Source organism: Cladophialophora carrionii (assembly GCF_000365165.1).
Source record: "Cladophialophora carrionii CBS 160.54 unplaced genomic scaffold supercont1.2, whole genome shotgun sequence".
Lineage (NCBI taxonomy): Eukaryota > Fungi > Ascomycota > Eurotiomycetes > Chaetothyriales > Herpotrichiellaceae > Cladophialophora > Cladophialophora carrionii.
This window is the reverse complement of record NW_008481827.1, coordinates 2,692,329-2,719,861: the sequence shown is the minus strand read 5'-3', so window position 1 is coordinate 2,719,861 and position 27,533 is coordinate 2,692,329. Positions and strand designations below refer to the sequence as shown.

At 54.3% G+C, this 27,533-nt stretch overlaps 13 protein-coding genes across 13 annotated transcripts; 9 read left to right on the top strand and 4 right to left on the bottom strand.

Annotated features, from left to right (window-relative positions):
- Positions 1 to 398: 398 nt before the first annotated feature.
- G647_03050 (uncharacterized protein) lies at positions 399 to 1,924 on the bottom strand (the record flags this gene model as incomplete). Its single annotated transcript, XM_008727396.1, has 2 exons — positions 399 to 1,811; positions 1,859 to 1,924. The coding sequence occupies 2 exons, from the start codon at positions 1,922 to 1,924 to the stop codon at positions 399 to 401; spliced, it is 1,479 nt and encodes a 492-aa protein (XP_008725618.1).
- A 236-nt stretch (positions 1,925 to 2,160) lies between these two features.
- On the bottom strand, positions 2,161 to 3,083 carry G647_03049 (uncharacterized protein; the record flags this gene model as incomplete). The annotated part of the gene is made up of 2 exons (XM_008727395.1): positions 2,161 to 2,583; positions 2,637 to 3,083. 2 exons carry the CDS (start codon positions 3,081 to 3,083, stop codon positions 2,161 to 2,163), a joined length of 870 nt encoding a protein of 289 aa, XP_008725617.1.
- A 1,065-nt stretch (positions 3,084 to 4,148) lies between these two features.
- G647_03048 (uncharacterized protein) lies at positions 4,149 to 5,447 on the top strand (the record flags this gene model as incomplete). The annotated part of the gene is made up of 1 exon (XM_008727394.1): positions 4,149 to 5,447. One exon carries the CDS (start codon positions 4,149 to 4,151, stop codon positions 5,445 to 5,447), a length of 1,299 nt encoding a protein of 432 aa, XP_008725616.1.
- A 519-nt stretch (positions 5,448 to 5,966) lies between these two features.
- On the bottom strand, positions 5,967 to 6,830 carry G647_03047 (uncharacterized protein; the record flags this gene model as incomplete). Its single annotated transcript, XM_008727393.1, has 1 exon — positions 5,967 to 6,830. One exon carries the CDS (start codon positions 6,828 to 6,830, stop codon positions 5,967 to 5,969), a length of 864 nt encoding a protein of 287 aa, XP_008725615.1.
- Positions 6,831 to 7,577: 747 nt separating this feature from the next.
- G647_03046 (uncharacterized protein) lies at positions 7,578 to 9,182 on the top strand (the record flags this gene model as incomplete). The annotated part of the gene is made up of 2 exons (XM_008727392.1): positions 7,578 to 7,697; positions 7,755 to 9,182. The coding sequence occupies 2 exons, from the start codon at positions 7,578 to 7,580 to the stop codon at positions 9,180 to 9,182; spliced, it is 1,548 nt and encodes a 515-aa protein (XP_008725614.1).
- A 1,041-nt stretch (positions 9,183 to 10,223) lies between these two features.
- G647_03045 (uncharacterized protein) lies at positions 10,224 to 11,929 on the bottom strand (the record flags this gene model as incomplete). Its single annotated transcript, XM_008727391.1, has 3 exons — positions 10,224 to 11,624; positions 11,674 to 11,774; positions 11,827 to 11,929. The coding sequence occupies 3 exons, from the start codon at positions 11,927 to 11,929 to the stop codon at positions 10,224 to 10,226; spliced, it is 1,605 nt and encodes a 534-aa protein (XP_008725613.1).
- An 811-nt stretch (positions 11,930 to 12,740) lies between these two features.
- Positions 12,741 to 12,860, top strand: G647_03044 (uncharacterized protein; the record flags this gene model as incomplete). Its single annotated transcript, XM_008727390.1, has 1 exon — positions 12,741 to 12,860. One exon carries the CDS (start codon positions 12,741 to 12,743, stop codon positions 12,858 to 12,860), a length of 120 nt encoding a protein of 39 aa, XP_008725612.1.
- A 1,712-nt stretch (positions 12,861 to 14,572) lies between these two features.
- Positions 14,573 to 16,256, top strand: G647_03043 (uncharacterized protein; the record flags this gene model as incomplete). Its single annotated transcript, XM_008727389.1, has 3 exons — positions 14,573 to 15,118; positions 15,169 to 15,571; positions 15,625 to 16,256. 3 exons carry the CDS (start codon positions 14,573 to 14,575, stop codon positions 16,254 to 16,256), a joined length of 1,581 nt encoding a protein of 526 aa, XP_008725611.1.
- Positions 16,257 to 16,480: 224 nt separating this feature from the next.
- G647_03042 (uncharacterized protein) lies at positions 16,481 to 16,717 on the top strand (the record flags this gene model as incomplete). The annotated part of the gene is made up of 1 exon (XM_008727388.1): positions 16,481 to 16,717. A coding segment is annotated over one exon (237 nt), but the record flags the coding sequence as incomplete, so codon positions are not given.
- Positions 16,718 to 17,767: 1,050 nt separating this feature from the next.
- Positions 17,768 to 19,141, top strand: G647_03041 (uncharacterized protein; the record flags this gene model as incomplete). Its single annotated transcript, XM_008727387.1, has 2 exons — positions 17,768 to 17,849; positions 17,904 to 19,141. The coding sequence occupies 2 exons, from the start codon at positions 17,768 to 17,770 to the stop codon at positions 19,139 to 19,141; spliced, it is 1,320 nt and encodes a 439-aa protein (XP_008725609.1).
- Positions 19,142 to 19,933: 792 nt separating this feature from the next.
- Positions 19,934 to 23,257, top strand: G647_03040 (uncharacterized protein; the record flags this gene model as incomplete). The annotated part of the gene is made up of 2 exons (XM_008727386.1): positions 19,934 to 20,212; positions 20,264 to 23,257. 2 exons carry the CDS (start codon positions 19,934 to 19,936, stop codon positions 23,255 to 23,257), a joined length of 3,273 nt encoding a protein of 1,090 aa, XP_008725608.1.
- A 147-nt stretch (positions 23,258 to 23,404) lies between these two features.
- Positions 23,405 to 24,688, top strand: G647_03039 (uncharacterized protein; the record flags this gene model as incomplete). The annotated part of the gene is made up of 1 exon (XM_008727385.1): positions 23,405 to 24,688. The coding sequence occupies one exon, from the start codon at positions 23,405 to 23,407 to the stop codon at positions 24,686 to 24,688; it is 1,284 nt and encodes a 427-aa protein (XP_008725607.1).
- Positions 24,689 to 25,766: 1,078 nt separating this feature from the next.
- On the top strand, positions 25,767 to 27,411 carry G647_03038 (uncharacterized protein; the record flags this gene model as incomplete). The annotated part of the gene is made up of 2 exons (XM_008727384.1): positions 25,767 to 26,068; positions 26,160 to 27,411. The coding sequence occupies 2 exons, from the start codon at positions 25,767 to 25,769 to the stop codon at positions 27,409 to 27,411; spliced, it is 1,554 nt and encodes a 517-aa protein (XP_008725606.1).
- Positions 27,412 to 27,533: the final 122 nt, after the last annotated feature.

The window sequence follows — 27,533 nt, the reverse complement described above, 5'->3', positions numbered from 1 at the left end:
CTGCTTGATCAGACGAGCTCTTTCGAGCAGGTTGACAAGACGATGGACGAGACTTCCTACAAACATAACTGCTTGGTTTTGCCATTTGAATGTGAGATCAAATTCGATCCATGAAAAATATATGGCTTGTATTTCGGAATATGGTTGTGATTGGGTGCAGGTCAGGTGCTCGCAGTGAAGCTGAGACAGGAGACAGTGAAAGTGCTGCGGGATGAGGACGGAGAGCACCGTTACCAAATGGTCGATCCCGCGATGCGAAGCCTTCAATCCTCACATCTTATGTGACCAAACTCGCCGCGGAAGAAGCATGGGAATGAGGCAGATCATGACATATATCCAGCCCATCTGCTATAACGAAGCCGCTGCGGCTCTCCACTCTTTGCCTCGTACGGCCAGATCTACTTCTCATCTTCAATCCGCCAGAAGAAAACCTTCTTATCAAACCCACCACTAACCAAGATCTCCTTGTTACTATCGCTACTACTCCGATCCGCCGTTCCAGCAGCTTCAAACCCGGCCCAGAGCGTGCGGACTTTACTACCGACTTCGTGCCCCTTGAGCAAGGCCACAACCTTTCCACTCTGTGTGTCCACACCTCTGATTACGCCATCGTCGGCATTTACAAATACGCCCCTTCCTCCAGGTCGCCAGACAACTTGCGGGTTAGAGTACGGCGTCTGGGGTGCCATCGTGGTGACGTGCAACTTGATCGCTGCGTCCTCCCGATCCTGAATAGCCAGGGCTGCGCGTGCCTGAGCTGCCTGCGTGTGTGACTGTAACTCCTCGGCGGACGAGTTGCTGGGCGTGTAAGAGCCCGTAGGAAAGAGCAGACGGACGATCAGGAGTTTCATATGCGGTAGGTGAGATGTCGCCACTGCTAGGAGAGTCGGATCCGTGGGACACGAAGCCAGGCAGGACGGGGTAAAGGCAACCCAGGCGTTTGAGTGCGGCGCGAGGTTCTGTCTACCGGTCTCCTGGACAGAATAAGTGGCCTCGCTGCTCCGCGAGGAAGATGACTCGGATGAAGTTGGCGTGATGCAGTAGTAATACAGGAACGTAGAATCTCGTCTAGAGATGATGAGGTACAGCTCGTGAGTATCCGGATGTCGCACGAGGACCATGGATTCCGGGACCGTAGGCGTTGAGATGGTGTGGATCGGATCGCGCAGGAGTCCTGGGATGATCGGCTCATTGTGGGAAGCAGAGATCGCGTGTTCACTCGGTCGGAAGTTCTCAGCCAACCCATACTCAGGGGCGTAGATGTGTACCTTCTGATCCCACCCGGCGGTTGCCACAATCCATTTGCCCTGGTGGGTGTGTCCGGCGACCACCTGGACAGCATACTTGAGATGGTCTCGGACTGTGTCAATCAGTTCGCCGCGTCGGCCATGCAGCATTAATTGTCCAGACATGGAAGTTGAAAAGATATACCCTCCCTCCAGCGAACTGAGCGACAAAATCGGACTGCCATGGGGATTGTCCAACCCTTGCCTCCACTCAAATGGTGGCTTGGGCGACAATTGACTCCAAGTCCGATCCGCAGCAGTGACAAAAATGGACGCCTCCCCATTCAAGCTGTGACCGTTCACGCATAGAATGTTGGATGTCGCTGGGAAGTTTTCGGGCTCGACTGCTGTTGAGGGTGCCGGCACCGGCCATCCAACATCCACGTCATTGCCTTTCTTTTCATACGCAAGACTGGCGTCGTATTGTTTCTTCTCTTCGAGGATTTTTTCGATCGTCCAGTCGCCTGGGTTTAGTGTCACCACATCTTCGGTGAGTCCTGCTTCGGCGAGGAATGCTTCAAGAGTCTACAGTGTCATGAGAGGGGTCCGAGTTCAGAGTCCCCAAAACATACCTGAACGTAATGATTCGCTTTCAGGAAGCGGGCTACAATGAGCGCTGGCGAGTCTGTTGCGGGCATCTCTGAAGTTACCAGGTATGCAAAGGATTAAACAACCAGGATGGAGAGATTGAAGTCATCCCATGAATTCAGGCACCACTGGATTTGAGCCCATCACGTGACTCGAGCTTGCTCGATTGAAAGGCCTATATCGTTCAGGAGATCCTTCGATCACGCCATATTGGATTAGTGGCCTCGAGCCGATAACAGTAACCTTCTGCGCCTCGCTGTATCAGAAGCATGAATCTAAGACCACATCATTGCTTCGTTTCATCTTTCGGGGCACCGACTCCATGTCGATTCTTGTACTCTCGAGGACTCTCATAATCCCGCTGATTTCCCGCCCACATTCCTTTCCTCCTCATTTTGGCCCACCATTCGGCTCTCCTGTATCGCTCTTCTTTGGCTCTCCCAAATTCGACACCAGTTTTAGCCTCGTAAATCGTAGCATACCCAGCTTTGAGCATTTGTAGACCAACATCGCGCCGCCACAACTTCTTCCAAACATACACAGTTCCAACCACTCTGCCGTACTGGTCTGCTCTGTAGACGTATGTGCGGACACGGCGACCCACGAGATATGCAGTCAACCAGTCGAGAGCCTCTTGCGCATATGGTTGACATGGTCGTCCGAAGTGAGCCATTTCCGGCGCGTCAATACCCGCGAGGCGGACGTGTATCTGGGCAGCGTGTCAGCTTTCAGCAACCTCCTACCTTCGTTGCTGGTCCATACTGTTTGGTCCTTCAGCGCCTTCTTTTCTGTGGGAACCCGCCTCCACGGCAGCCAGCCCCATCCTGCGAGCCTCCCGCCAGGGGTGTGATACATGCGAAAGTTGTCTCCATCTCCGACGCTCGTGACCTGACCGACAAGGCTCCTGCGCCCGAGGTATCCAGGGTTGATATTGGTGGCTTGCGGGATCCTTCGCAGGTACGACCTGTAGAATCTGTAAAGACCGAGAGAGGTGGCAGATAGGAGGACTGCAGCTACGATTGTCTCAGGCTGTGTGAAGGCCTTCAACTGCCCTGAAACGGCTTCTGCTGTGTTGCGCTGAACAGACTCGGCTGCCTCTGCTACTGTGGTAGTCGTCGACTCCCAGTTTCGGTTTGCCTTTGTGGGGATGGCCTCTGCCGAGTCACCTTCATCCTTTGTCGACGAAGACCAGAGCTTCGGCCATGGCATGGCGTGCTTACTTGGATTTACACAGATGGGGAGGAGGCAGCGAGTACCATGTTGGGGACGCGGTCGACGATACCGTAGTCAGGTTAGGCCAAAATACTCTGCCGTAGCCAAGTATCTACGGTGGAGGATTTGAACTATAGCAGCATTATCTCATTCGACAAACCTGACTTCACTCCTGTCTACCTACTGCCCTCGCTCAGTTCAGATGATTCACAGCTTGCACAAACTCCCTCAGTCGCGATTTCCACCTCTGTTCTAGGTCATCGGAAGACCGCTGTAGCTGGCTTTTTCCAACTTTCGCGATAGCTGGCGAACATGACAGACCTTGGGACAGGAGATGCTCCCTGCGAACCGATGGGCGTCCCCTACACGCCACAGACTGCACTCTCGATTGTGCAAGCTGCGCTAAATACGGGTGACACACAGTCGGACGTCAGTGTATTAACAGCGATCAATCGATTGACATGATTCATTCAAACAAAGCCGGGCAAGGCTCACTGGTGGTTGCCTTTCCGCACTGTGCGATTAAAACCTTGAAGCATTTCGCGGACGGTACGGCAGAATCTCTTCAATCACTCTGTTCCCCTGCGATATTTTCCAACCTGATCCCATTGATACCGCATGTCTCATTGTGCATACTGCTATCACTTCACTTTCTCATCACCTTCTCAATGCTTTTCTACCACGTCCCCTACCAGTCTATTCAATGCGCTTCAATGCATTCAAGTTCAGCTGAATGGTTATTGCTCCTGCAACTCTTTTCGCAGACAACCTCAATACACTGTCAATAGACAATAGGTAGGTCGTCAGGCCGTGAGCGCTCTGGATATTCTCATAAATATCCACCATGTTCTTTGAGCAGCTCGCTTTCTTCCCCCTCGGCATACCACATACACCATACTCAGCATCAGCACTTTTTTTTTTACGACACCATTCTTCAAGAATATCACAGAACACATACTTACGCAGCATCGACACCTTTTCACGACATCAGTCCCTAGCATATCATATTCGAAACGTGCCTTTCTTTTGTCCTTTCTTTCTATACCAAACACCACAATCAACATGGTCCACGCCGACCACGACGAGCCCTCCTTCTTCAACGATGGAGCCAACCACATCCAACGACAGGTTCATCAGCTGTACCGCACTAGCTCTCCCACCAGGGCTCTAGTCTTTAGATACCTCGATGAACACCCAGATGCCCACCAGGAGTACCTGGAGTTGTTGCGCCCTTTTGGCCCTACGGGTCCTCTCAACCCATCCTTCGGCGCAGAGGTCGCCTCAGAAAGCGACTTCCACCTCAGTGCAACTGCAGAGGGATACTTCCTGCAGCCAGACGATGGCTTGCAGGAAGATCTCTGGCAGCTTGTTACTGGTGTAGAAGAGGCCGCCGACGAGCTGGAGTTCGAGTATCCTTCGGATCTCGAAGGCTTTGGAGTGGACGACGCCGCTGACGATGAGGTGCCACCTCAAGCTGGTCCTGAGGTGCTCCTAGACATCATCAACACCAACAGCATCGACAGTGACGACGTCGACCCTCACGTCAATAGTGACGGTGACGACAATGCCAATGGTGCCACCATTGTCAGCAATGACACTGTTATCATCGACAGCAGTGACGCCGACCCCGTGGCGAACAATGACAATGGCCCCGATACCGACGACACCACCACTATCGACAACACAGCTGCCAGCACTGTCAGCAATGACGCCCCGGTGGCCGCAAGCAGTGCCGACACCAACATGGTCCCGTACCCGGCCCCAGCCCACTTGATTGTTGCTTCTCGCAGTCAACCGGCGGCTCGTGCCTGGGCCTTGTGGGAAGAAGATGCATGCATTCGTCATATGCTTGACATCCACCACGAGGGCCAGATCCAAGGGGAAGCTCGCTTTGCCGAGGCGCTGCGTCGCATGCAGGTCGTGGACGGCTGCAAGAGGACTGCCGGTGGTGCTGTGAAGAATTTCTGGAATCGCAAGGGCCGTCTTCGCTCTCAGTTCGACGAAAGACGCAACAAGCGCGCACCGCTGGCGACATCCCAGCAAGGCAAGAAAGTAGCGCAAACCACCACTACATCCAAGCAACGCAAGACCACTCTTTCACCCCATGTTACAAAGTCACGCAGCACGACGAAGCGCCGCCAGAAGACGCCAGAGTACTCCTCTGAAGAAGACGAAGACGAAGAGTCCGTCTACATTGTTGAGAGTGACAATGAAGAACCTGAACACATCCAACAGTCGCACAAGAGAAAGGACAGAGACGTCGACAGTGAAGACGACTACCAACCATCTCCAACCCTCATAAACTCCGTTGCCAAAGGCTTGAGAACGTCAAAGAGAGTCCGATCGATAGCTCGGTGCTGAAGACACAAAGATATGACATCGACATTGGAAACACATGCTTGGAAGATGAATGGTGATGAAGACAAGAGGTTGGATATGTGGTTGGACATTAAACAGCGTGGCACACGACACACAAGCAAAAGCAATCTATTCCTGCCTATTATACCCCCTTATGCGTTGCTTTACGAGATACTAGACTCAGCTGGTCCGGTCTGCAATCAAGAATCCCAAGCGAATTCAGCGTGCAGTTAGACTATGAGATACTTCGGAATGCCGTGAAAAGTGATTGGAAGCTCCACTGAACTCCTATGTCGTAGTATGCCCTTGCAGGTCCGTCAGTCGTCCATCTTAGCCCTCGCTGTCGATACTTGGTCGTGCTTGGGTCACTAGTCCAGCTCACGATCGTCCATGCCTGTTAGCTCATTCAGCATTGACGCTTTCGCGACCTGCACCTGTGTTTCTGAGCTCGTGATTCATGGATGTCTCATCAAACATCTCTCTGCTTCACGACGACCCCTTGGCCCGGATTCAAGCCAACATCTACACAGGCTTATCGCCCTCCAGGGTAACCCTCAGCATCCTCCTCTTAAACCCATGGTAATCGTTGATCGGATTATGCTGCACACAACGATTATCCCAAAAGGCAATACTCCCCACCTGCCAGCGAAAGCGGCATGTGAACTCCGGTTTCACCTGGTGCTTGAACAGATACGCCAAGAGAGGAGCTGACTCCTCTTCAGTCCAGCCTTCGAAGTGCGAGGTGTGCGCGGCATTGACGTACAGCGCCTTCCGGCCGGTCTCGGGATGAGTGCGGACAGCGGGATGTGTAGCTTCGAAGGAATCTTTGGCCGCAGAGTTTCCCGAGTCGCGGATCCGGTCTTCGCGGGTTTTGCTTGTATCCGCTTTTGCTGAGGTGCTGACTGCTTTCAGGTTGGAGAGTGTCTGTTTGAGGCCGTCGGAAAGCGACTCGTATGCGGCATATTGATTTGCGAAGAGCGTGTCGCCGCCGTAGGGAGGCACTTCTCTGGCCCAGAGTATCGAGCCCATGGGCGGGTTCTCGAAGTAGGTAGTGTCAGAATGCCAGATGCCTCCGAAATTGATCGTTTCGTGTTCTTGCTTGAGCACTTCAATGATGGTGGGGAAGCCGTCGATGCCTTTGACGAAGGGGTATTCGACGGGCTTGCCAAAGAAGGTGGTGAACTTGTGAAACCGCTCAGCGTCGAGGTCTTGGTCCCGGAAGAAGATGACCTGGTGCTGGAGGAGGGCTTCGCGGATCTCCTTGACCAGGCCTGGGTTTTCAGCTAGCTCGTTAATGTCGACATCGTGGATCTCAGCGCCCAAGGAGCCTGCTATGCGGTGGACTGAGAGGTGTCTTCTTTGGACCCGTTGAGTAGCAGCCGCCATATTGCTTCCTGTGCATATAGACGGCCCCTTCCACGTGGTTAGCCTACGAAAGCTTCTAGCATTCATGGCACGGAGGAGCGGCGGTCTCAGGCGGCAAGGGAGGCTTGCCAGACGTTATTCATGCACATTTTTTGAAGTTCTACACAAGTCCCAAGCCTCGCCCGCTGTTGAACGGATATGCGGCCCCTCTACTCACCGTGAATGTCTCCCCTCGCGTCAGCCCAGCCTCGGGTCAGGCATGTTGTCTGGTTGTTTGCTACTCTCGCTGCCACGACCAGACGCGGGGAAGCCGGTCACGTGCCGATGCGGAGACACGGAGCGAATCAACACTGGAAAAGCGGCGCCAGGTCTATTCCGTTTTCGGTAGCCTCGAAAATGATATCAGAGCAGACGAACAGCCTCGAGCCTCGAGACTCGAAGCTGCGAGAATTGAGCCTTGCATGCGCCGCGTTGTCACGACCGTGTAATATCAACAATATCACTATTGCCATCATATTCTATCATTTATACCATGTTCGCTCTGTCACTGCCTCTTCCATAGAGACGTCTTCAGAGCCACATCACTTACAACTCGGCTGGCCAGCAATTTGCTCAGTTCAGTTCACTTCAGCCTTGCAAATCCTCCCAGCCATGTCCACGCCCCTCTGAGCGCTATTCTACACCTTGGATCTATCCATCGAGCACGCTTACATAGCCTCTCTCAGTGCCGGCGATACAGCTGCTTCAGCGCTGCCGTCCTCTCACAACATGGCTCTCGCTATGGCGTCGGCAGTGTCCTCGGGGCAGGATGCTGATTTGATGGACATTGATATCGACATGGACATGGATGATCAAGGTCCAATTCTCGACGATGAGTTCCAGCTCGAAGTACGTTGACCCTAGCTCCCTTCTATCTTATACGGACCTCACATTCTTCACCCATAGGAAGGCGAAGAACCCTCGTTCGTGCCCTCCGGCGCCGCACCCTCTGTCACCAATCCCTCGACCCTTATCCCCGCCATCTATACCGAAGATCCCGCCCTCGAGCCGCAATGGAACAAAGTGCACATCCGCGGTGTCGACGACCTGCATACTAACGACATCCTTGCGTTCGTCCACGACCACTTCAGCGAAGCGGGGGACGACATCCACGTGCAATGGGTCGACGATACCTCTGCGAACATAGTCTTCAAGGCCGACGACGCCGCGAAACAAGCACACGTCGCGTTCCTCGCCAACCCGGTCAGTGTCGAAGAACTCACGAACAATCCCTTCGAGCTCCGCGCCGCGAAACACCTGACAAGCCGACCAGCGAGCACGCTCTTCGTAAGGGTAGCTCAGCAAGGCGATCGCAAGAAGAAAGGCGCCCGTGAAGCAAGCAGATACTATTTGATGCATCCCGACCAAGACCCGACGGAACGCATGCGCAAAGAATTTGAGAACACAAGAGGTGACTACCGACGACGCAGATTTGACGACCGAGAACTCCACAGACGGCGGGGCGGCGGTGGGCGAGGATATCAAGACGCTGGGAACGGCGGCGATCCTACAGAGAGTTTCTCGGCGGACATGTACGACGATGCGCCCGCCACGGATCCAGAAAACACCGACAAGGCCAGAGGTCGAGACTTGTTCTCTCGTGTCGCCAAAGGGAGGAGAAGAAGCGCGAGTCCCGGCATGAGGACCCGCAACAGCGACGAGATTGAGATTTCCGAATCAGACGACGACGGTCGTGCACGACGGAGAAATTACCGAGATCGTGCTCCGCCCCGCGTCAATAATGCAGGCAAGGAACTATTCTCCTCCACCTCCTCCCCCAAATCCGGCGGTGGTCTTCGCTCCGACCGATTGGATCTCTTCCCTGCCAAGCCATCAGATACCGACACCTCCATGTCCACGGACCCGGTTCCCCCGTTGCGCCCGATAGATGCAGCAAACAATCGCGCCAACGCTGCCGCGGCAAAGCGGCTGAAAGCGGACCTTCTCAGCGCCTCTCAAACGAGTCCCAGATCGAATCATCGACGAAGCCACGCCATGGACGCTAAGAACGAAGAAGACCTCGCGGAAAGGTTCGCCAGGAAGAGCATATCAATCGACAGCACCAAGTCGAGAAACGGGCCGTCGAATGCAGGCGTGGAATTATTTCCCTCGAACGGAGGCGGTGGCGGGCTGAGCATCAAAGGCGCTTCCGACGGACTGAGTATCAAAGGATCTGGCGGCTTGAGCATCAAGGGAAGAGCCCTTGAAGTTAAAGAGCTGTTTCCGAACCAGTACCAGAAAACAGGGACGGGCCGGAACGAAGGCAAGGAGTTGTTCGATGCGCCGGTTCGAGAGAAGAGGGTGAGGAGACGGGCTGGCGATTTATTCGATTGAGCGCGTGCAGGATGCGAGGTGACGAAGAACACAGTGTATAGCTTGGAAGCGTGGGTTTTGGTGACTTGCCACAAAGCTGGCGGTTGTGAGCTCCTTGGGGCAGCCATCTAAACGAACGACGCAACAAAAACCTCCTGGATAACCATTTGCGGCTTGAAGCTCCAGGAAGACCTGTGGTCGCCTTTATTCATGTCAGACTCAGAGAGTGGGCTGCTTTCGAACTCGAATCGAACGGGAACAGGATCGGATGAGCATGGACAGATTGCCGGTGCCTCACATGAGATATGGGCGGCGGACAAGGCCGGCTGATATCACGGCGAGCGACTGTGGCTCTCAAACTCTGTAGCTACGAATAGATACCCTACCAACTACAAACCTATCTAAATCCAAAAAGATACGAATGCCATGAAGGAATCGTTACGAACGATGCGAGGACAACCCCCGTCAACAGACTCGAAGTGGTGTTCCTTCTTAATTACATACACTAGCAACAAACGGTCGAGCAGTGTCTGCGGTTCGATTTTCAGTGTGTGTACCCCCAGTATCTCGTAGTGTTGTAGTGTAACGCGCCGACTTGTACTCCGTATACCGAGCACACAGTACGAGAAAAGACGCAGGCACACAGTGTCATAAGATCTACCTACCTTTCCGAGGAGGCTGGAGCCATGAACGGAATGCGGGTTTCACTCTTCCACTTACAGTCTGTACCGTATCCAGCCTAGCAATGGAACGCACGGCACGGTTGGCAACTCGAGCAATGCTCTGGCAACGATGACTTGATAAAGTCTGCATGATTCCCAGGGCCAGAAAAACATCAATCCCTGATGTGCAGTAGCTGCTTCTGGTCCCGCTGACGAAACACAAACATGGCTACGTGTTGCCTACATAGAGGTACCGGCCAAACATGGTGGAGTCCCGAATACCGCGCGCCCAGAACACCCAGCTAAGTTCGACGTATTGTTTCCACACAGAAGCAGTTCCCGTTCCAGCCCTGCTGTTCATACCAGACACATGGCTACCGGTGTAAGTACATCCTTCCCATCATGTCGCGCCGAGACTCGCGAGCGCACCCCTCAGTTCGCGGATCGCAGTGGGCACGTCCTCGAAGTTCAATGCCGAAATCGCCCATCGGGCGTGTTTCTGAGCTTTCATGACGGCTTCCTCATCGATGACCACGTTGCTTGGCGGTGGAAGCGGCGCTATCGTCGCTGCGGGGGCTTGTTGTGGGGGAGGATGAACAGGCGATGGAGCGAATACTGGCGGTGGTGGTCCAGGTACTTGAGGTACTTGTGGTGGTTGTTGGAACTGCGGGACAGGCGGGACAGGACCGCGTGCTTGCCGGGCCTGAGGCGGGATGATTGGTTGCTGAGGAGGCTGAGGCTGAAAGTTCGGGGTGAATGTTGAGGGCTGGCCGGGCGAAACTTGTGGGAGGAGTGTTCCGTGGCGATGAGGTGGTAAGGGCGGCGATTGACGGCTTGGGGGTGCGTTGAGGGCAGCGCCGAGGTCGCTTCGTGCTGATGCTGATGTCACGGACGGTTCTGATGGCGCGGACGGGAGATCTGTCCTGACCTTTCCTGGTGTTGTAGGTGTGGAAGGGAGCTCTAGTGGTGCTGCCGGACCTATTGTTGTCGGCGCAGAGGGGAGGTTTGGTTCTGGTCCCGGTCCCGGCGGCACAACGGGAAAGTAGTTACCTCCGACTGAAGGTTTGCGCTCCGCAGATGGTTCGAGTGGTGAGATCTCCGCCGGCTCGCCGGCTGTGTTGGTATAGAAATTGGTTGCGTCTTGGTCGGGGAGAGGAGAAACGTCGTTTGTTGGCGGCACGGACGGTGCTCTTGAAGGATGCAGGGATTGGTCGATTGAGGACTGTGTTGCAAGAGTGCTCTGCATTCGATCTGCTTCGTCGGGAACTTCGGTCACAGTAGGCTGTCTGGCAAGTGGTGGTGGCAGCGAGGGATCTCTCGAAGGATGTAACGATTCGTCCAGCACGGACTTTTGCGCAAGGGTTTTCTGGATCTTATCGGCTTCGTCCGGAACCTCGACGACGGAGGGTTGCCTGGATTTCGTGGCGCTGTGCCCCTCCAGCGCTTGCACGTCGGCGTCACTGGGGTCGAGTGCCGGTAGAGCTTCGTCAACCGGTGTTTGTGGCTTCGGGTTGGACAAGTTTGGATCTTCACTCGCTTTCAATGCTTTGGCTATCCTGAGCGCATGGTATTTGGCGAACTTGATCTTCGCCGCAATCTCGGGCTCCAGGGCGCCCCAAATCTGCAAGAGGTCGAGGAATGTGGCTGACGCCTGGAAGGTATCTGCCGTCTGCCTTGACGCCTTGTTCGCGCGCACCGCATTGTCTGCTCTTTCGAATGTTTCCAGCCCAAATTGTTCCACATAGGCTTTGCCCACCACGTCGTCGGTAACGGCCGGCTCTTGTGCATGTTCAGCTTTGAACTGGACCTTCGTTAGGCCAAATGTAAACAGGTCGGGAAGGTAGGCGTACTTGTTCCAGTTTATCCATCAAGGCCGTGGTGTAGGCCAGGCTCTCTTGATCCGCATTGTGAAGGCCTTTGGACAAAATCTGGTTGACTATCCAGTACTCGCCTGTGGTCGGGTCAGCGACCGTGGGATGGATTCAAGACATGCAAAGGCCTACACCAGTATGCTATTATAGGCTTTGCCTTTTCTAGTTGAGCCGCTCGGTGGGCGAAGCGAGTGATGTCGGCTGTCTTTAACGCGGCTGGCACTTGAGCGGCCATGGCCAGATGGTGAATCTCAGACGTGTAGATCCTGCAGACCAACCTTATGAAGCTTCCAAGTCCAGAGGTACGGGATGAACTTCGAGTGGTACAAAATTGATATAGATTCAATGCAGTCTGGAAAGCCCCGCAGCCATGGGAGTTGTCAGCGACCCAACCAACGAAGCTCTCCCCGCGAAATCAACCTGAGCTTGGTGCGGAGCAAAATTTCCGGACAAGGCTGCACGAGGCTGGGTGGACGCTCACGTGGGCGCTGAGGCGACAGCCACTACTGACAAGCACTAGACCTCTTGCAGGCGTAGGTTGCCCAGCTATCTGAGCTCGCTCTCGATCGTCTTTTTCGGTAACAATAGTTGAGCTCAGGGGGTAACTCAGCTGAGGAAAGAAAGCACCCTACTCTTTATGGTTCAGCCGGACTGCTGAAAACAAATATTTAATTAATGTGATATTGCTTCGTACTCGTCCTGATGTCGCTCTCACCCTCTCTTCGCTGCCATCAACCGAGGCCATCAAGAGTTCTGTTGGACGACTATCCAAGAATAACGTCGCATTGTTAGATTCCTGCATCTTCTGACCATAATATCCAAATCTGCAAAGATGCCTCGAGGAAACTTAGTCACCATCAACCAAAAAGACGACATATATCGCTGCAGCTACTGTGAAAGAGATTTCAAATCCCAGCACGGCCTCACTCAGCATTGTGAAAAGGCTACAAACCACCTTGAAGGAGACCTGTGGTGCTCACGATGCCAATGGCTGTTTGTCACAATATCCGCTCGAGAAGCTCACATCAAGCACTCCTCTCGCCACAATGTATGCGACCAGTGTGATGATGATTACACCGACAATCAAATGCTCACAAGCCACAAAGTCGCCGCTCACAGTCTTTGTACCAAGTGCGATCGCTACCTTGGTAGTGAGAACGAACTAAAACAGGTAGGTAGTTCTTCTGACTGAAGGGGAAACAGCTGTGTACTGATCTCGGCTATGATAATTAGCATCAAAGATCCCATCTTCCACGCAGAACAAAATGCTATGGGTGCGACCGTCACTTCCCCGACTTCGCGGCACTGGTCCTTCACCTCGAAGCCGGCACCTGTCAAAGTGGCATAAACTCCCGGAAGGTCGACGAATTGATTGTTGATTCGGGCCGTCTTTGCTGGAGATATCACGATTCAGACCTCCCATATATCCAATACAAATGCCCAACTTGCGCGTCCACCTTTCAATACTTGAGCGCCTTGTGCCAGCATGTTGCAACCGAGACTTGTGAAGAAGAGGCTGAAGGGATTGTCACATCTCTGAAGCAGGTGTTCCATGAGTGGGAATTGTCCGAGGGGCAAGGGATGGCTGAAAGACTCTGAATGGCTTGCTGCCGGTTGTGTGGGAATATACTGAAAAATTGTAGCATCCTACTCTGTACACGGCTTTCAACTAGTGATGGGGAAGCCGACATTGGTCCAAGCGGAAGGAATCTTGTACGGAATACATAATAATAGTTAAGGTATCAACTCATCGTATCACTTTTCCCTGTCGAACTGCCAAGACGTCAAGAGACAAAATACGGTCGAGCTGCACGATCAGTCGTGGATGCAAGAGACGGGGCGAAAGCTACACAGGAGAAGGTAGCATGCTGTCTAATCTACACTGTAGCTCTCCATCATGGCCACTTTCAGGCCCACTGCTATATGTTGAAGTTCGACTCTTATGAAGCTTCCACTATTCACAAACTGCTGTAGAGGAAGAGTGCGCTTTTCTGCTCCCCTGCTATTGGCTATTCATGCTCATCGCGGCTCGGCTATTAATTTCGGTCTTTTGTGAACTGGCCATGAAACAACCTCAGTTTTGTATTCAACCTTCCCCGTACGGAGTACATCTACCGTACTCCTTCATCTCACTCTGCCTGGGACTGAGACAAGGCGCCAGATCTCGCCTGGAGAATTCATGTCCACGTGTCTTCCTTCAGATCTGCCGAAGCCCGAAGTGCGCAATTTTCCAGCTTGGTCCAAACACCAGTTGTTTGAGGTCAGCTAATCGAGCTTCAGCTTCCTGGAAAACTCGCTTGCTTCTTCCGCACCATCGGGCTGCGCGGTCCCGAACAGGCACACATTGCCCCGTCTTATGATCGATCTCCTGTCACACCAATATCGCCAGCCGCATCTGACCATGCCACCTTTGCCAGACCTGGGTAAATTCAAGCTTTCCCAAGCTCCTGCAAATCTCGTGGGCAGCTCAGGCAATTGCCCACAACCTTCTCGTGGACATCTGGATCAAGAATCGTGTCAAGATGGCTGGCCGCTTGTTCCAAGCAATACCAAGGGGACCGTTTGGAGCCGCGGCTCAGGTGATTTAGTGAGTGTAATACTATCACCATGTCACCACCAACACCAGGGGCTTTCTTTATAAGGAGGCACAGATCTCACTTCGGTCTCCTCCTTTACACGCCTGACAATCCGCTCATCTTGCAATCATCCATTCGTTCTCCAGGTTCTGCGAACCCTTTTCATTCTTTCATTTCGAGCTGTACAATTCGCACACGACAGGCCGGCTCCTGATTTGTTTATTCTTTCCCGGAAACACTGTCATTCCTTCAACATCGGATTGCTCTCAAGAGTGAAGATTTGTCCAATCGCCTTCCACATCATGAGGAACGAAATTGCGGCGGTGCTCCTTGCTGTTGGCTTGTCCACGGCCAGCCCATTTGCTCATGAGTCCCACAAGCGTGAAGTGCCCCAGGAGCATTCCCACAACCACTATCTCGACCTTGTCCGCACGTCCCTCAATCTGAACAATCCCAAGCAGATCGCCGACCCTGTCTTTGGCCTCCTTGGAAACGCTGCAGCTGCGGGCGGGGCCGGACAAGTCACCAACCTCGATTGCTTACAGCAGGAAACGGCTGACCAAGCTTTCACAAATGCCAAACAAGCCGGCGACCTTGTCGGTATGGCGGGGGCGCTGGTTTATCGGGCGCTCGAAAGAAACACAGGTAGTGTAGGCCTGGCAAGCGTCCTTTGCACCGAAACTGCGACCAATCCTGAGATTGCCGCCATCTCTCAGCACCAAGACCCTGCTTCCGCCAACGCTGCTTCCGTCAACAAGGGGATCACACTCGCCCTTGCTCAACAGCTGGCTGGTATTGGTGTTGATCCGCTCCTGGCTCTTGAGGCCGGGACCTTTGCTCCAGGTCAAGTACGTTTGCCTTTTACCGTCGTTGTATTGATTACTGACCATGTATCTAGATTGGTGATCCAACTGCCCAGGGTAACAGTTGTGACACTGCCGATGATGAACCTGGCTGTATATTCAGTGAGAAACTCCTTGTTTTCGATGCCAGTGAGGAGGAAATCAGTTCCGCTGTTGCCGGAATAAGCCAAACATTTACCGGAACTGGCGTGATCAGCGCAACGAATATTGATTTAGCTGCTCTTCCCGTCGCTTCGGGGGCCGGGGATGTCGCAGTATCCGCGCCCGCTACTGCCGCTGCTGTGGCGACTTCTGCGAGCGAATGCGTCGTGGCGTCTTCCACTGCTGCCCCAGCCGGTTCTTGCACGGTCATTACCACCACGGTCGCCGTCAATTCGGGCATGTCTACTGTGGTGACCAGTGCTGCTACTGCAGCTACAGCTGTGGCTGCTGGATCTGGTAAGCTGTCTGAACACTTTCTCCGTTAACCTGTTTTGCTTACCCCTACGAAGGTGTCAATATCCAATCGTTCACCGGTACCCTGGGTGGCTCCCCGCCTCCTGTTGTCTCTGGAACTGGTGACCGCCCTTTCACTGTTAAGGGCGACACCTTCGTGAATGCTGCTGCCGCGCTCCAACGCTCATGCTCCGCTCAGCACAACGCCTGTTCCAATGCCGCCAACAGCGGTGCTCTTACTGGTGGCCAACAGCAGTGCGAGACCCAGGAAGACGAGTGTAACGCTTTTGACGGGCTTACCAAGAAACACAAACGCGCTCTGGACTTCGGCAGCTGTGGCAACCCGACTATTTTGTTCGAAGCTGGACTTGACGGCCGCAATACCGAGGCGTTTATCGCCGAAGACCAGACTGATTACAACCATGGCTCTGCTCTGAACATTGCAGTGATTGCTGGATTCATCTGTCAGAGACTGGGGTCTCCTTGCAACGCGCCAGCGGACGTGCAAGCGAGTTGCACCAGCGCCAGTGCTCAGGCAGTGGCGACTAGCCAGAACCAGGCGGCTGCTGATGTGTTCAACAGTATTTTGGGCGTCGGGTCTGGGGGTGCTGGACAAGTGACAGATGCCGCGGCTGCTGTTTCTGCGACGCCAGCAGCCACTGTCTTGACTATCACAACTTGTGCATGAGTATCTGAGACTCTCGCTCCCGGTAGCAGGTAGCTCAAGTCTCCGATATACATGTATGTGCAAGATAAGTTGACCCGGGCTAGGGGTGCTAGCATGGTTAACGTCGAGAGAAACCGTTCTGTGCCGAACCCTATCAAGAAGCAAGGCTTTCACACACGTATGAAGATGAAAAAGAATCGAGAGCTTCAATTATTACAGTGCTCTTGAGATGTGTTTGACAAGACGCGAGACTACTGCATTTCTCCGGATCCGGTACCTGCGCCAGTGGCACTGATCGCGACGCCATCGACGAATGGGTCTTCGACAGCGATGCCTTCTACTATTATAGGAACTGGTGGGAGGCACATTACAAGTATCAGTGTCCGGGCTGTGGCACCGACTTTCGATTTGTCAGTGCACTGTGTCAGCATGTCGCGACCGATGCGTGTGACTGGAATCCGGAGCAGACTTTTCAGGACATTGAGGACGCTATCGCGTGCAATATCTAGGTGCAAGTAGGGCTGGAATGTCGTGTGGTGCGTGTGGACTGCTTGTTCGGGGCTGCCTGATCGTGTATTGCGAGCATGGAGAGTCAATATTGAGAACTACGAGGAGCTAGTCTCCGCGATAGGGTTCTGGGTCGATTTGCCCAAAGGGATGAGACTAGGGGCTTCCACAGAAGCCTAAAGGGATACCCAGGGCTTGGGCCGTGGCGGTCTTGAGTTTCAGAAGCATCGGAGGGCTGTCGGTTGTACGGATCGTTGTAATGGCAAGGACTTGGACGATGACAAGACGACGGTGGCAATTGCTGATGCGGGATTTGGATATGCCGTATGCGCAAATCCCTCAGAATCAACACCTACGCTTCGTACCTCCAAATGAATGTCGGCTTTCAAAATCAACGCAAGTAATCTGCGCGCTCACAGCTCGGGGGGCAGGGCTGTCCAGTCCTGTCTTCCGAAGTAGATCGACTCTTGGCAACATGCGAGCGACTTGGCCTAATGGCCTTTTGGATGAGCGCGGACATTCAGTTGTTCAGGAAGTCGAAGTGTAAGATACCTCAGCTCTCGTCACTGCAGCCAGGCCTCCTATGCACTGAATTGGCCTCCATCGACCAGCAGTGAAGCACTCCTTCTCGAGTCCATTCCTTTCTGAGGCTGTAACCAAAGCATCTGCACATCGAGTGAGCAAAGTTGTTGCAGATTCAATGATGGTTGGTCAACATGTTTTTCTGAATTAGAAATGATCATTAATGATGACATGATTGAGTGTTCAATACTTACTCCGTACTTCATGCTCTTACGTCGTCCGAAGATCAGCCGACGGCGACGAGATTATCGCAGAGACAATTTTTGATTGACATGTCAACTGTGAAGCAACTTCTGTGCACTCACTGCCGCTCTCGACAACGCTCTCTCTTTTGCCTTCGCGCCGTTTACAGTCGTGTCAGCCACCGTTGCCTTCAAAATGCGCCCTTGAGTGCTCCGGCTGATGCCCTTCCGTCCTCTTCGTGTTCAACTCTCACAAGCACCATGGCCACAGCAGTTGGTACGCGGACAGCACCGGCGCTCCTCACTCGTTCCTTTACCATCACTCCTTCTCATATGAACCACCGTGCGGGCAAATCCTCTCGTCACGATCCAGCCCTTACTTACCGTATCTTTCTAGACCTGCACCGAAATATCCGCCGAAGTCTCGATCCTTACAAGTTCCCGGTCAGAGCCGTGCACTCCACGCCCCGACGTGTTTCCGCCCATGCCTCGAATGCGCCGTCTAATTCTGCGATTCCTCACATATCGCTACATATTGCGGCTTCCTCGAGCGGGAAAGGGCGAAAGTACCGCCCCGAACTAAGCACATATGAGTACATTCCCAGCAACGAGGATGGGCTGGGTCTGCAACGGGGATCGACGCTCGACGAGAAGAGAGCACGACGTCCGGATAGCGGCCAGGACGCATATTTCGTTGCGCGCGTGGGGTTTGACTCTGAGACCACCGCGTTTGCAATCGCGGACGGCGTGGGCGGGTGGAGCGAGCATGGCATTGACCCGGCGGACTTCTCGCACGGCCTGTGCAGCTACATGGCGGAGACGGCACTTTCATGGTCGGGGGATGAACGCCTTGGTCCGAAACAGCTGCTTGAGATAGGCTATGAGAAGACAATCCGCGACCCGGCGATCAAGGCTGGCGGAACCACTGCATGCGTCGCAGTGACAGATGGCAACGGCCGCATGCGAATCGCCAATCTAGGTGACTCGGGCTTCCTGCAACTCCGCCTAGGCACCGTTCACCACTATTCCAACCCGCAAACGCACGCCTTCAACACCCCGTATCAGATGTCCCTCACGCCGCCGGAGATTCTCGCCCAAGCGATGGTCTTTGGCGGGTTACCTCTGAACGACAAGCCTGACCGCGCCGACCTGGCCGACCACATGCTCCGACACGGCGATGTGCTTGTTCTGGCGACGGACGGCGTCTGGGATAATCTGAACTCCCAGGACATTTTGTCCATCGTATCGCACCATATGCGCGCGACTGGCGCGTGGCTCAGATCCGAAGATCAAGGCTATGTGATCTCGCCTGTCCTTGCTGAACTCGTCGACCTGGATTTGGCGCCTCAGAAACACAAATTGAGCATATCCGACTCGGTGGACGTCACGACGCAGCGGCCCCCCCTTGCCACCGGATCCTTGCAAAGTGTCCTGGCGGCAGCTATTGTCGGAGAAGCAAAAGCCGCCAGCTTGTCCAGCAAAAGAGACGGCCCCTTTGCCAAGGAGATGCAGAAGCAGTTCCCCTATGATCCGTGGCATGGTGGGAAAGTGGACGACATTTCCGTGCTGGTCATCGTCGCTGTTGATCAGAACAAGTCCAAGCCAGAGACCAAGCCACTGAAGGCGAAGTTGTGAGCCAGCATCACAGCAGCAGCATCACAGCAGTATAAGGTCTATCGTGCCTGCGGCAGCTAGGACCAGAATCAACGGTACAGATGCTCCCGATCAACTGACCTATCAACCAGATTTTTCACCATTTGTATCACCACCGTTTCCAGTGCATGAACTTTTGATCCCGTGTACGAGTTCAAGAGGAATCAGAGTACTACAGCATGAGCTATTGGATGAAGGATCATCAATCTGGATATTTTAGACAAGGATGCAGCGTTTATGCTTTCATTGTACAACAAGCAGGAGTAAGCAGATGAGACCGTTTAGCGCTTTGAGCATAGACCATACAGAACATTAGACTACAAAGGACTGCGTAAACGCATCGAATTTTATCTATCTACACAGCACAAGTGCAGCCCTCTTTACATCTCCAACCGTATATTAACACGTGACTCCACGTGACAAGCCACCACCCCTGCTACGGTCGAGTAAAAGTACGCGAGGGGCTTTTCGCATATGGCGAGTTGCAATTCTCCTTTACTCCCTTTGTTCAAGCTCAAAGGACCGGTCCTCAAGCCTCAAACACCCAGGTATAGATTGACACGTTGACTACCAGCCGTCTTTCATGTCCAGCTAAATTGCAGCCGGGATGGAATGCGGTGAGATTGGAGTCAACGCGCGGGGTTCCATGCTTCGCTTCATCCGTCGGCAGCTCCGACGGGATGTGCTCAGACTTCCACAGACATCGAGGATATAAAACCGTCCTGCTGTCGCACTCATGGCCAAGCAGAACGGTCAGGACCAAGAACAGCCACCATGGCCTCCGTGACAACGACAGTGCCAGTGACAGCCACGTTGAGAGCGGCTGGTGTTGAAAATTCACCCCATAATGGCATGGCTGCACGTCCACTACCATCCACCTACTGGACCATTGATGGTCTGTTGCGAAAACATGCTTCTGAAGATGGCGATATACCTATGGTCGGATATCCTGCGACGGGTGCGTCGGATTATGAGGTTCACACTGTCAAGGCCATCGACAGATATACGGATGCGGCTTGTTGGTGGTATCAAAAGCAGGGGTTGCAACCAGCAGTAAGGCCAAAGCAATCCACTGACGATCCGAGGCTGCTCTGACCATTCTAGGATCCGGACTTGCGTAAAGCACCAGTGGTTGCTCTTCTCACCCCTTCTTGCCTGGACGCAATCATATCGTTCTTCGCCCTCAACCGACTTGGGTGGGCCGTGCTCTTCCTTTCCACTAGGCTAACAGCCCCGGCATATGCGAGCCTGATGAGACTGGCGGACTGTTCAATCATTGTGGCCCCTCCAGCATACGATCCTGTCATAGCTGAGATGCGCTTTGAACTAGAGATCAGATCGTTATCACGAATCAACCAAGAAGATTACCGTGCAAATGCCGACATTCCCAGATTCTTCCGACACTGTGACAACGAGAAGGAATCGAAGAAGGTCGCGTGGATCATCCACTCTTCCGGCTCAACAGGCTTCCCGAAGCCAATCTTCATCACCAATTTTGGATGTCTAGCCAACTGGCAGAAAGGCCTGGGCTTCAGGTCGTTTACCGTCTCTCCACTTTTCCATTCCCATGCCCTCATGGAATTCGGCAGAGCCATCTACGCAAAGAGGCCCATGTTCTTTGGTAATCACCAAATGCCAGTCACCAGGCAGAATCTTCTTGCAGCGTTGAGGGTCGCTAAGCCGGAAATGGTCTGTGCTGTCCCTTACGTGCTCAAGCTCCTGGCCGAGCAGGATGAGGGAATTGCTGAGCTTGCAAAGGCAAAGATTGTCATGTACGGTGGCAGTGCTTGTCCTGATCCACTGGGAGACGAATTGGTTTCGAAAGGCGTATTCCTGGCCGGAAACTACGGTGCCACAGAAACCGGGTTTATCATGAACTCCTTCCGACAACCCGGAGACAACGAATGGAATTATCTCCGGCTACACAAACCAGTGGCAGACCACGTCTTGATGGACGAAATCTCTCCCGGTATCTTCGAATGTGTCGCATTACAGGGATTGCCTTCCAAGGTGGCTGTCAATACGGATAATCCGCCAAACGCATTCAGAACGAAGGACCTGTTCATGCGGCACCCCGATCCTCTGAAATCGAACTACTGGAAGTATGTGAGTAGACTTGACGATCGCCTAACGCTGGTCAATGGCGAAAAGGTCCTCCCCATACCCATCGAAGGCCACATCCGGAAAAGTGAGCTGATCAAAGAAATCGCGGTCTTTGGTGCTGGGAGGACGGTACCAGGCGCTATTATATTCAAAAGCGAGCAATCAGCGAAATCGAGTGACGAGGACTTCCTCGACAAAATATGGCCTCGGATCGAAGAAGCCAACAGGCAAGCCGAGACCTTTTCACGCATTCCTCGGGACCTCGTTATCGTCCGACCATGCGATGAGATCTACCCCCGAACAGACAAAGGAACCATAATCCGAGCCCAGCTATATGTGCAATACGGGGACATGATCAACCAGGCATACGACCGCTTCGAGTCGGGTGTAACAGAGAAGAGCGACCATCTCCTGCAACTCGACATTCCACAGCTGGAAGACTACCTCTTGCGCAAATTTCGCCACGGTCTTGGCACCCCTCTTGAGTCTGTAGATGCAGACATCTTCTCCGCTGGCGTCGACAGTCTCCAGACCACGCGCATCTGGAACATGATTAAGAAAGAGCTTGACCTCGGCGGAAACCAGGCCAAACTCTCGCAGAACGTTGTCTTCGAGCGGGGCACAGCTCGATCTTTGGCACGACACTTGTACAACTTGAGATGCGGCATCGACGAAGCTGAGCCGGACCCGGACCAAGCCGAGATCAAGATCATGCAAGACTTGATAGAGAAATACTCCGACTTTACACCGCACGATCCAACGAACAAACCTAATGTACTCACCAAGACCGTGCTGCTTACAGGCGTGACCGGTGGCCTCGGGTCGGTTCTTCTGTCCAATCTTCTGAAACGCAGCGATATTAGCAGAATATACTGCTTGGTGCGCGCCAACTCGCCCACTGCCGCGCACGATCGCGTCATGTCAGCCCTGAGATCGCGAGACCTTCTCCACCTTAGGCTTCAGGACGCCGAAGCGAAGATTATCGCCCTCCCAGCTGACCTCAGCCTACCAACGCTCGGCATGGAGCCAACTACGCTTGAAAGCATGCTCGACTGTCTAACACACATCATTCATAGCGCCTGGGCGGTCAACTTCAACCTGCCCCTCCTTTCCTTTGAACCACAGCATGTCCGAGGCGTGTACAACCTATTACAGCACGTCGCGCTACGGACCACGCACAGCCAACCAGCCGAGTTCTATTTCTGTTCGAGTGTGTCTGCGGTAAGTGGAACACCTAAGCCCGCGACCATCGCCGAGACACAAGCCATGGATCTGTCATGTGCACAGCGCATGGGCTACGGACGCAGCAAGCTTGTTGCGGAACGAATTACGCATATGGCTATGCAGCGCACAGGATGCATGGCAAGGGTTCTGCGTATCGGCCAGCTGGCTGGTGACACGAGGCAAGCTGTGTGGAACGATACCGAGGCGATCGCGCTGATGGTGAGGTCTGCATTACCTGAGAGTGCAGGCTGTCTGCCACTGCTAGATGAGAGGCCCAGTTGGCTGCCTGTGGATATGGCGGCTGAGGTAATTGAGGAGTTGGCCATTCCCAAGGTAAATGAAACTCAAAGGGCCAAGTATGATGCAGATCTGGTCTATCATGTGCTCAATCCAAAGACGTTCAGTTTTGGAGAAGAGTTGATACCGGTGCTGCAACGACATCCAGCATTCCCGAGGTTTGACGTGGTTAGTCCGAGGATTTGGCTAGATCAGCTCAAAGCAAGTGACGCCGACGTGAAAAGGAATCCAAGTCGGAAGTTGATTGATTTCTGGGAGGGAAAGTATGGGCGTAGTGAGGAGAAACAGGACTTGGATGCCCAGGCAGGTGAGGTAGACCACGACGCAGACAAGGGCTTGAAGTTTGAGACGGCCCAGACTATCAGAGATAGCAGCGTCCTTGGGCAGGTTGAAGATCCAGTGAGTGATGGGCTCATGGAGAGGATCGTGCATGTTTGGATGCGAAAATGGGAGGCGCAGTACGGCCAAGTATAGGGAAATGTGGCCGTGACTCAGCGTTCCACCGTAAAATATTCATGGACACGTGACAAGTGAATCAATCCGAAGGAGACCAGCAGACAACATGGTCCTCTGTACAATAGTAACGACTTACCTATGACTCCTGACTAAAGTGATCTAGCAATGGCTTCTCCCCAGCTCACTGGGACTCTGGCTTCCATCGCAAACCGCTCGAATGCAGACAAGACACAGGCATACACTGACCTGCTTCGCCAGTTAACTCACTCGCCGTCCCGTGAGCCTGAAGAACACGCCGCAAACTTGACAGCCTACTTTGACTCGCTATTTACTTCGTCTCTCGGTATCATCGCCATTCGTCCTCTCGTGGCCAACCTCATCGAAAGTCTAGCATCGGCACCAGCTGAGGTTAAAGTCCAGGTGGGGTCACACATCACTGAAGCCCTACAGTCTCAGTCGGCTTCGTATGAGGAGCAGGATGCAAGAGTCAGAGAGATACTAGCGGACGGCTATGAGGCAGAAGGGGATTATACGGCGGCTGCGAAGGCTCTGCAGGGGATCCATTTGGACACCACCCAGCGACAGGTTTCCGATCGGTTCAAGGTCGAACTCTGGATCCGCATCGTACGTTGCTACTTGGAAGAAGACGACACCGTGGCGGCGGAGACGGGTTTGAACAAGATCAAGAACTCGGCGGCTGCAGCTCAAATCTTGAAGGACGCTCCTGACCTGCGACTGCACTACCAATTGTCCCAGGCCCGCATCTTGGATTCCCGGAGGGATTTCCTGAATGCCTCGGCCGAGTATCTCAGCGTGTCATATAACACCATGATCGATGAGGCAGAGCGACGCATGATTCTCTCTGCCGCGATCAAGACAGCCATCCTCGCCCCCGCAGGACCTCAGCGCAGCCGAGTCCTGGCAAAACTGTACAAGGATGAGCGGTCGCCGGAGACGCCGCAATACCGTATTCTGGAGAACATGTTCTTGGATCGCCTCCTGTCGCCAGGTGAAGTGGAATCCTTCGCCTCTACGTTGGCTCCTCATCAACTTGCCAAAACTGCCGATGGCGGCACCGTCTTGAGCACGGCCGTAATTGAGCACAACCTGCGGGCCACCAGCCTCCTCTACGCGAACATCACCACTGCTTCTCTTGCTCGGCTGCTGGGTCTCAGGGACAGTATGAATCAGTCTGCTGCTGAAATAGCCCAAGATTACGCTGCAAGAATGGTGGAACAGGGCAGATTGCGAGGGCAGATTGATCAGATAGCCGGAGTCATCAATTTCGAGACCGTGCCGGGCGTTGAGCTGAAGGGTCCCGTCCGCGATCTCCGTGAGTGGGATCAAATGGTGCAAGGACTCGTGGAGGATGTGGAGCGCGTGGCTGCCGGTATCAGTGAGAGCTTTCCGGTAAGCAGGACGTGTGAAACGTGTGTGCTGTTCGCCTGAAATGCGGGCTGACTCATATATTACGCAGGAGCTTGTCTCAGAACACATGGTTCATGGATGAACTGGGGCCCCATTCCCTAGATGCGAGCTCAGGTACGTATTGCTTGATGCACATGGCGTAACTGCGGCTCGCAAGGCCCAGCCGCTGTCAGCCTCACGTACCACGTCCATCTGACAGTATTTGCCGACCTGAGGACTACCTCAAACCGAGGAGCCGATATCCTGATGGAACCGTATGAGAAACGTCAGTAAAGATTTGGCGAAGGCGGGCGAGCCTCGGGATTATGAAGGCTATCAAACGCGGTATATTCGCAATGGCTTGCAGAGCGTATGCGGACGGGGTCTTTTCTCCCATCGAGCCGTCACATCCATGCTCGCGCCCGATCGCCGAACCTCGCATCCGAAATCTGGGGCAATGATGAGCTGTGAGCCGCAGCGATTGGTGGTTGCAGGATGCGTTTTCGGATGATGGAATCCCTACGAGTAGCCAGGCGTCGATGGCCTCTCCCCACGCAAAAAGCCAGCTCGGCTCCCGGCGCCAACGACCTGCTAGCCCCTTCCTTCCTTGTGGCTGCCCATCGAGGTCTTTGTCGAAGGCCGATGGTCGCATGAACAGTTTGCAACCAGTGGCGGATTGGGCCGGTAATGCGGATGGCGGGGTATGCGCAGCCTGGAAGCCTGGCGCACCCTTAGCTAAGAAAGGATGATCTGGAGAGCTAATCAGCGCCTTGCTATTGCTCCTCTTCACTTCCCGTCTTCAACTTCCGACACCTGCCAGCCTGTTCCGTCGAGCATCACCGCGCACTCGTAGGCCCACCGCCCTGGGCACGTCCGTCGCGGCACCAGTACGGATTTCTCCTCGCTTGCGGTGCTTGCAGAATGCATCTCGACCTTATATCGTCCCGTCTCTGTCAGCTCCGTGTTTATCTATATATTGACCTCGCATCGCCGCTGCTGTGTACGCATAAGCATCTACCAGCTATTGCCTGAGTTCGTCTTGACTCGAAATATCGGTCCGCTCGCCTTTGCATCAAAAGCGTTCTTCCAGTGGGGTCTGTCGCAGATCGGGGTCACCAGGATGTCGAACAGCATCGTGGGCACTTTGGCCTCGCCATGGGTGCTCTTGCTTGTTCCCATTCTTTACTTTGTGCTTCCATACCTCCGGAATTGGAGTCTATTAAAAGTGCCCGGCCCGCTGCCGGCTGCTCTGACGAATTTATGGCTTCTGTACCAAGCCCGGAGGGGACGGCGGTACAAGGCCGTTGACGCACTGCACAAGAAGTACGGCAAGGTGGTTCGAATCCAACCCAACCATGTTTCGATAGCAGACGACAGCGCCATCAACGCCATCTACGGACACGGCAACGGATTCCTGAAGAGGTGAGCATAACGAGCACGTCCAGCCCCCGTCCGAAAAGAGATTTCTCTCGAAGCACCCTTCTCACGCAAACTAACACTCCGCTCCACCTAGTGAATACTACGACGCCTTTGTCTCGATCCGCCGCGGTCTGTTCAACACGCGCGACCGCGCCGAACACACGCGCAAGCGTAAAGTCGTCTCGCACACCTTCAGCGCCAAATCGATCGGGCAGTTCGAGCAATACATCCACGGCAACCTGGAGCTCTTTGTGCGGAAATGGCGGGACCTGGCCACCAACCGCAGCAACCCGTCGACGGGCTACGCCAGCATCGACTCTCTGCACTGGTTCAACTACCTGGCCTTCGACATCATCGGCGACCTGGCCTTCGGGCAGCCGTTCGGCATGCTGGAGCGCGAGAAGGACTTTGCCGAGATCCGCAAATCGCCCGACGCGCCGCCCCAGACGGCGCCGGCCATCGAGGTGCTCAACCGGAGGGGTGAAGTCTCGGGCACGCTGGGCTGTCTCCCCGCCCTGAAACCCTACGCCAAATACCTCCCCGACCCGTTCTTCAGCCAGGGCGTCGAAGCCGTGGAGAACCTTGCCGGAATCGCGATCGCGCGGGTCAAGCAACGACTCGAGAACCCCAGCACGGACCGGGTCGACCTGCTCGCGCGGCTGATGGAGGGCAAGGACGCGCAGGGCCAGCGACTGGGCCGCGAAGAACTCACGGCCGAGGCGCTCACGCAGCTGATCGCGGGCAGCGACACGACCAGCAACACGGCGTGCGCGATCCTGTACTACGTCGTGCGCACGCCGGGGGTGCTCGCCAAGCTCCAGGCCGAGCTGGACGCGCACATCCCCACGGGCGTGCCGCAGTACGAGCAGGTCAAGGATTTGCCGTACGTCGGCTGGGTCATCAACGAAACCATGCGCATCCACTCGACCAGCTCGCTGGGCCTGCCGCGGGTGACGCCCTTGCCGTCGCCGGAGAACCCGCACCCGAAACCCTTTGAGCTGCTCGGATACACCTTCCCGCCTGGCACCGTGCTGTCCGTGCCCTCGTACACGATCCACCACAGCAAGGAGATCTGGGGCGATGATGCCGACGAGTTCGTGCCCGAGCGGTGGAGCGATGCCCGTCTGACGGCCCGCCAGAAGGAGGCTTTCATCCCTTTCTCGACGGGCCCGCGCGCCTGCGTCGGCCGCAACGTCGCCGAGATGGAGCTGAAATGCATGGTCGGCACCGTGTTTCGGAACTTTGAGTTCCGTGATGAACACGTCGGCGAGATGGAGACCAGGGAAGGGTTCCTGCGCAAACCGCTCGGGTTTAATGTCGGGATCAAGGTGAGGAGTAATGCGTAGGCTTTTGTCATACAGTACGAGGAGGTGGCATTACGTATCACGGATTACGGATTGGCAGAGAGGTGGATGGTGATGTATTGCACTCACCCGCCAGGACGGATGTTGAAATGAGATGTGCTCAG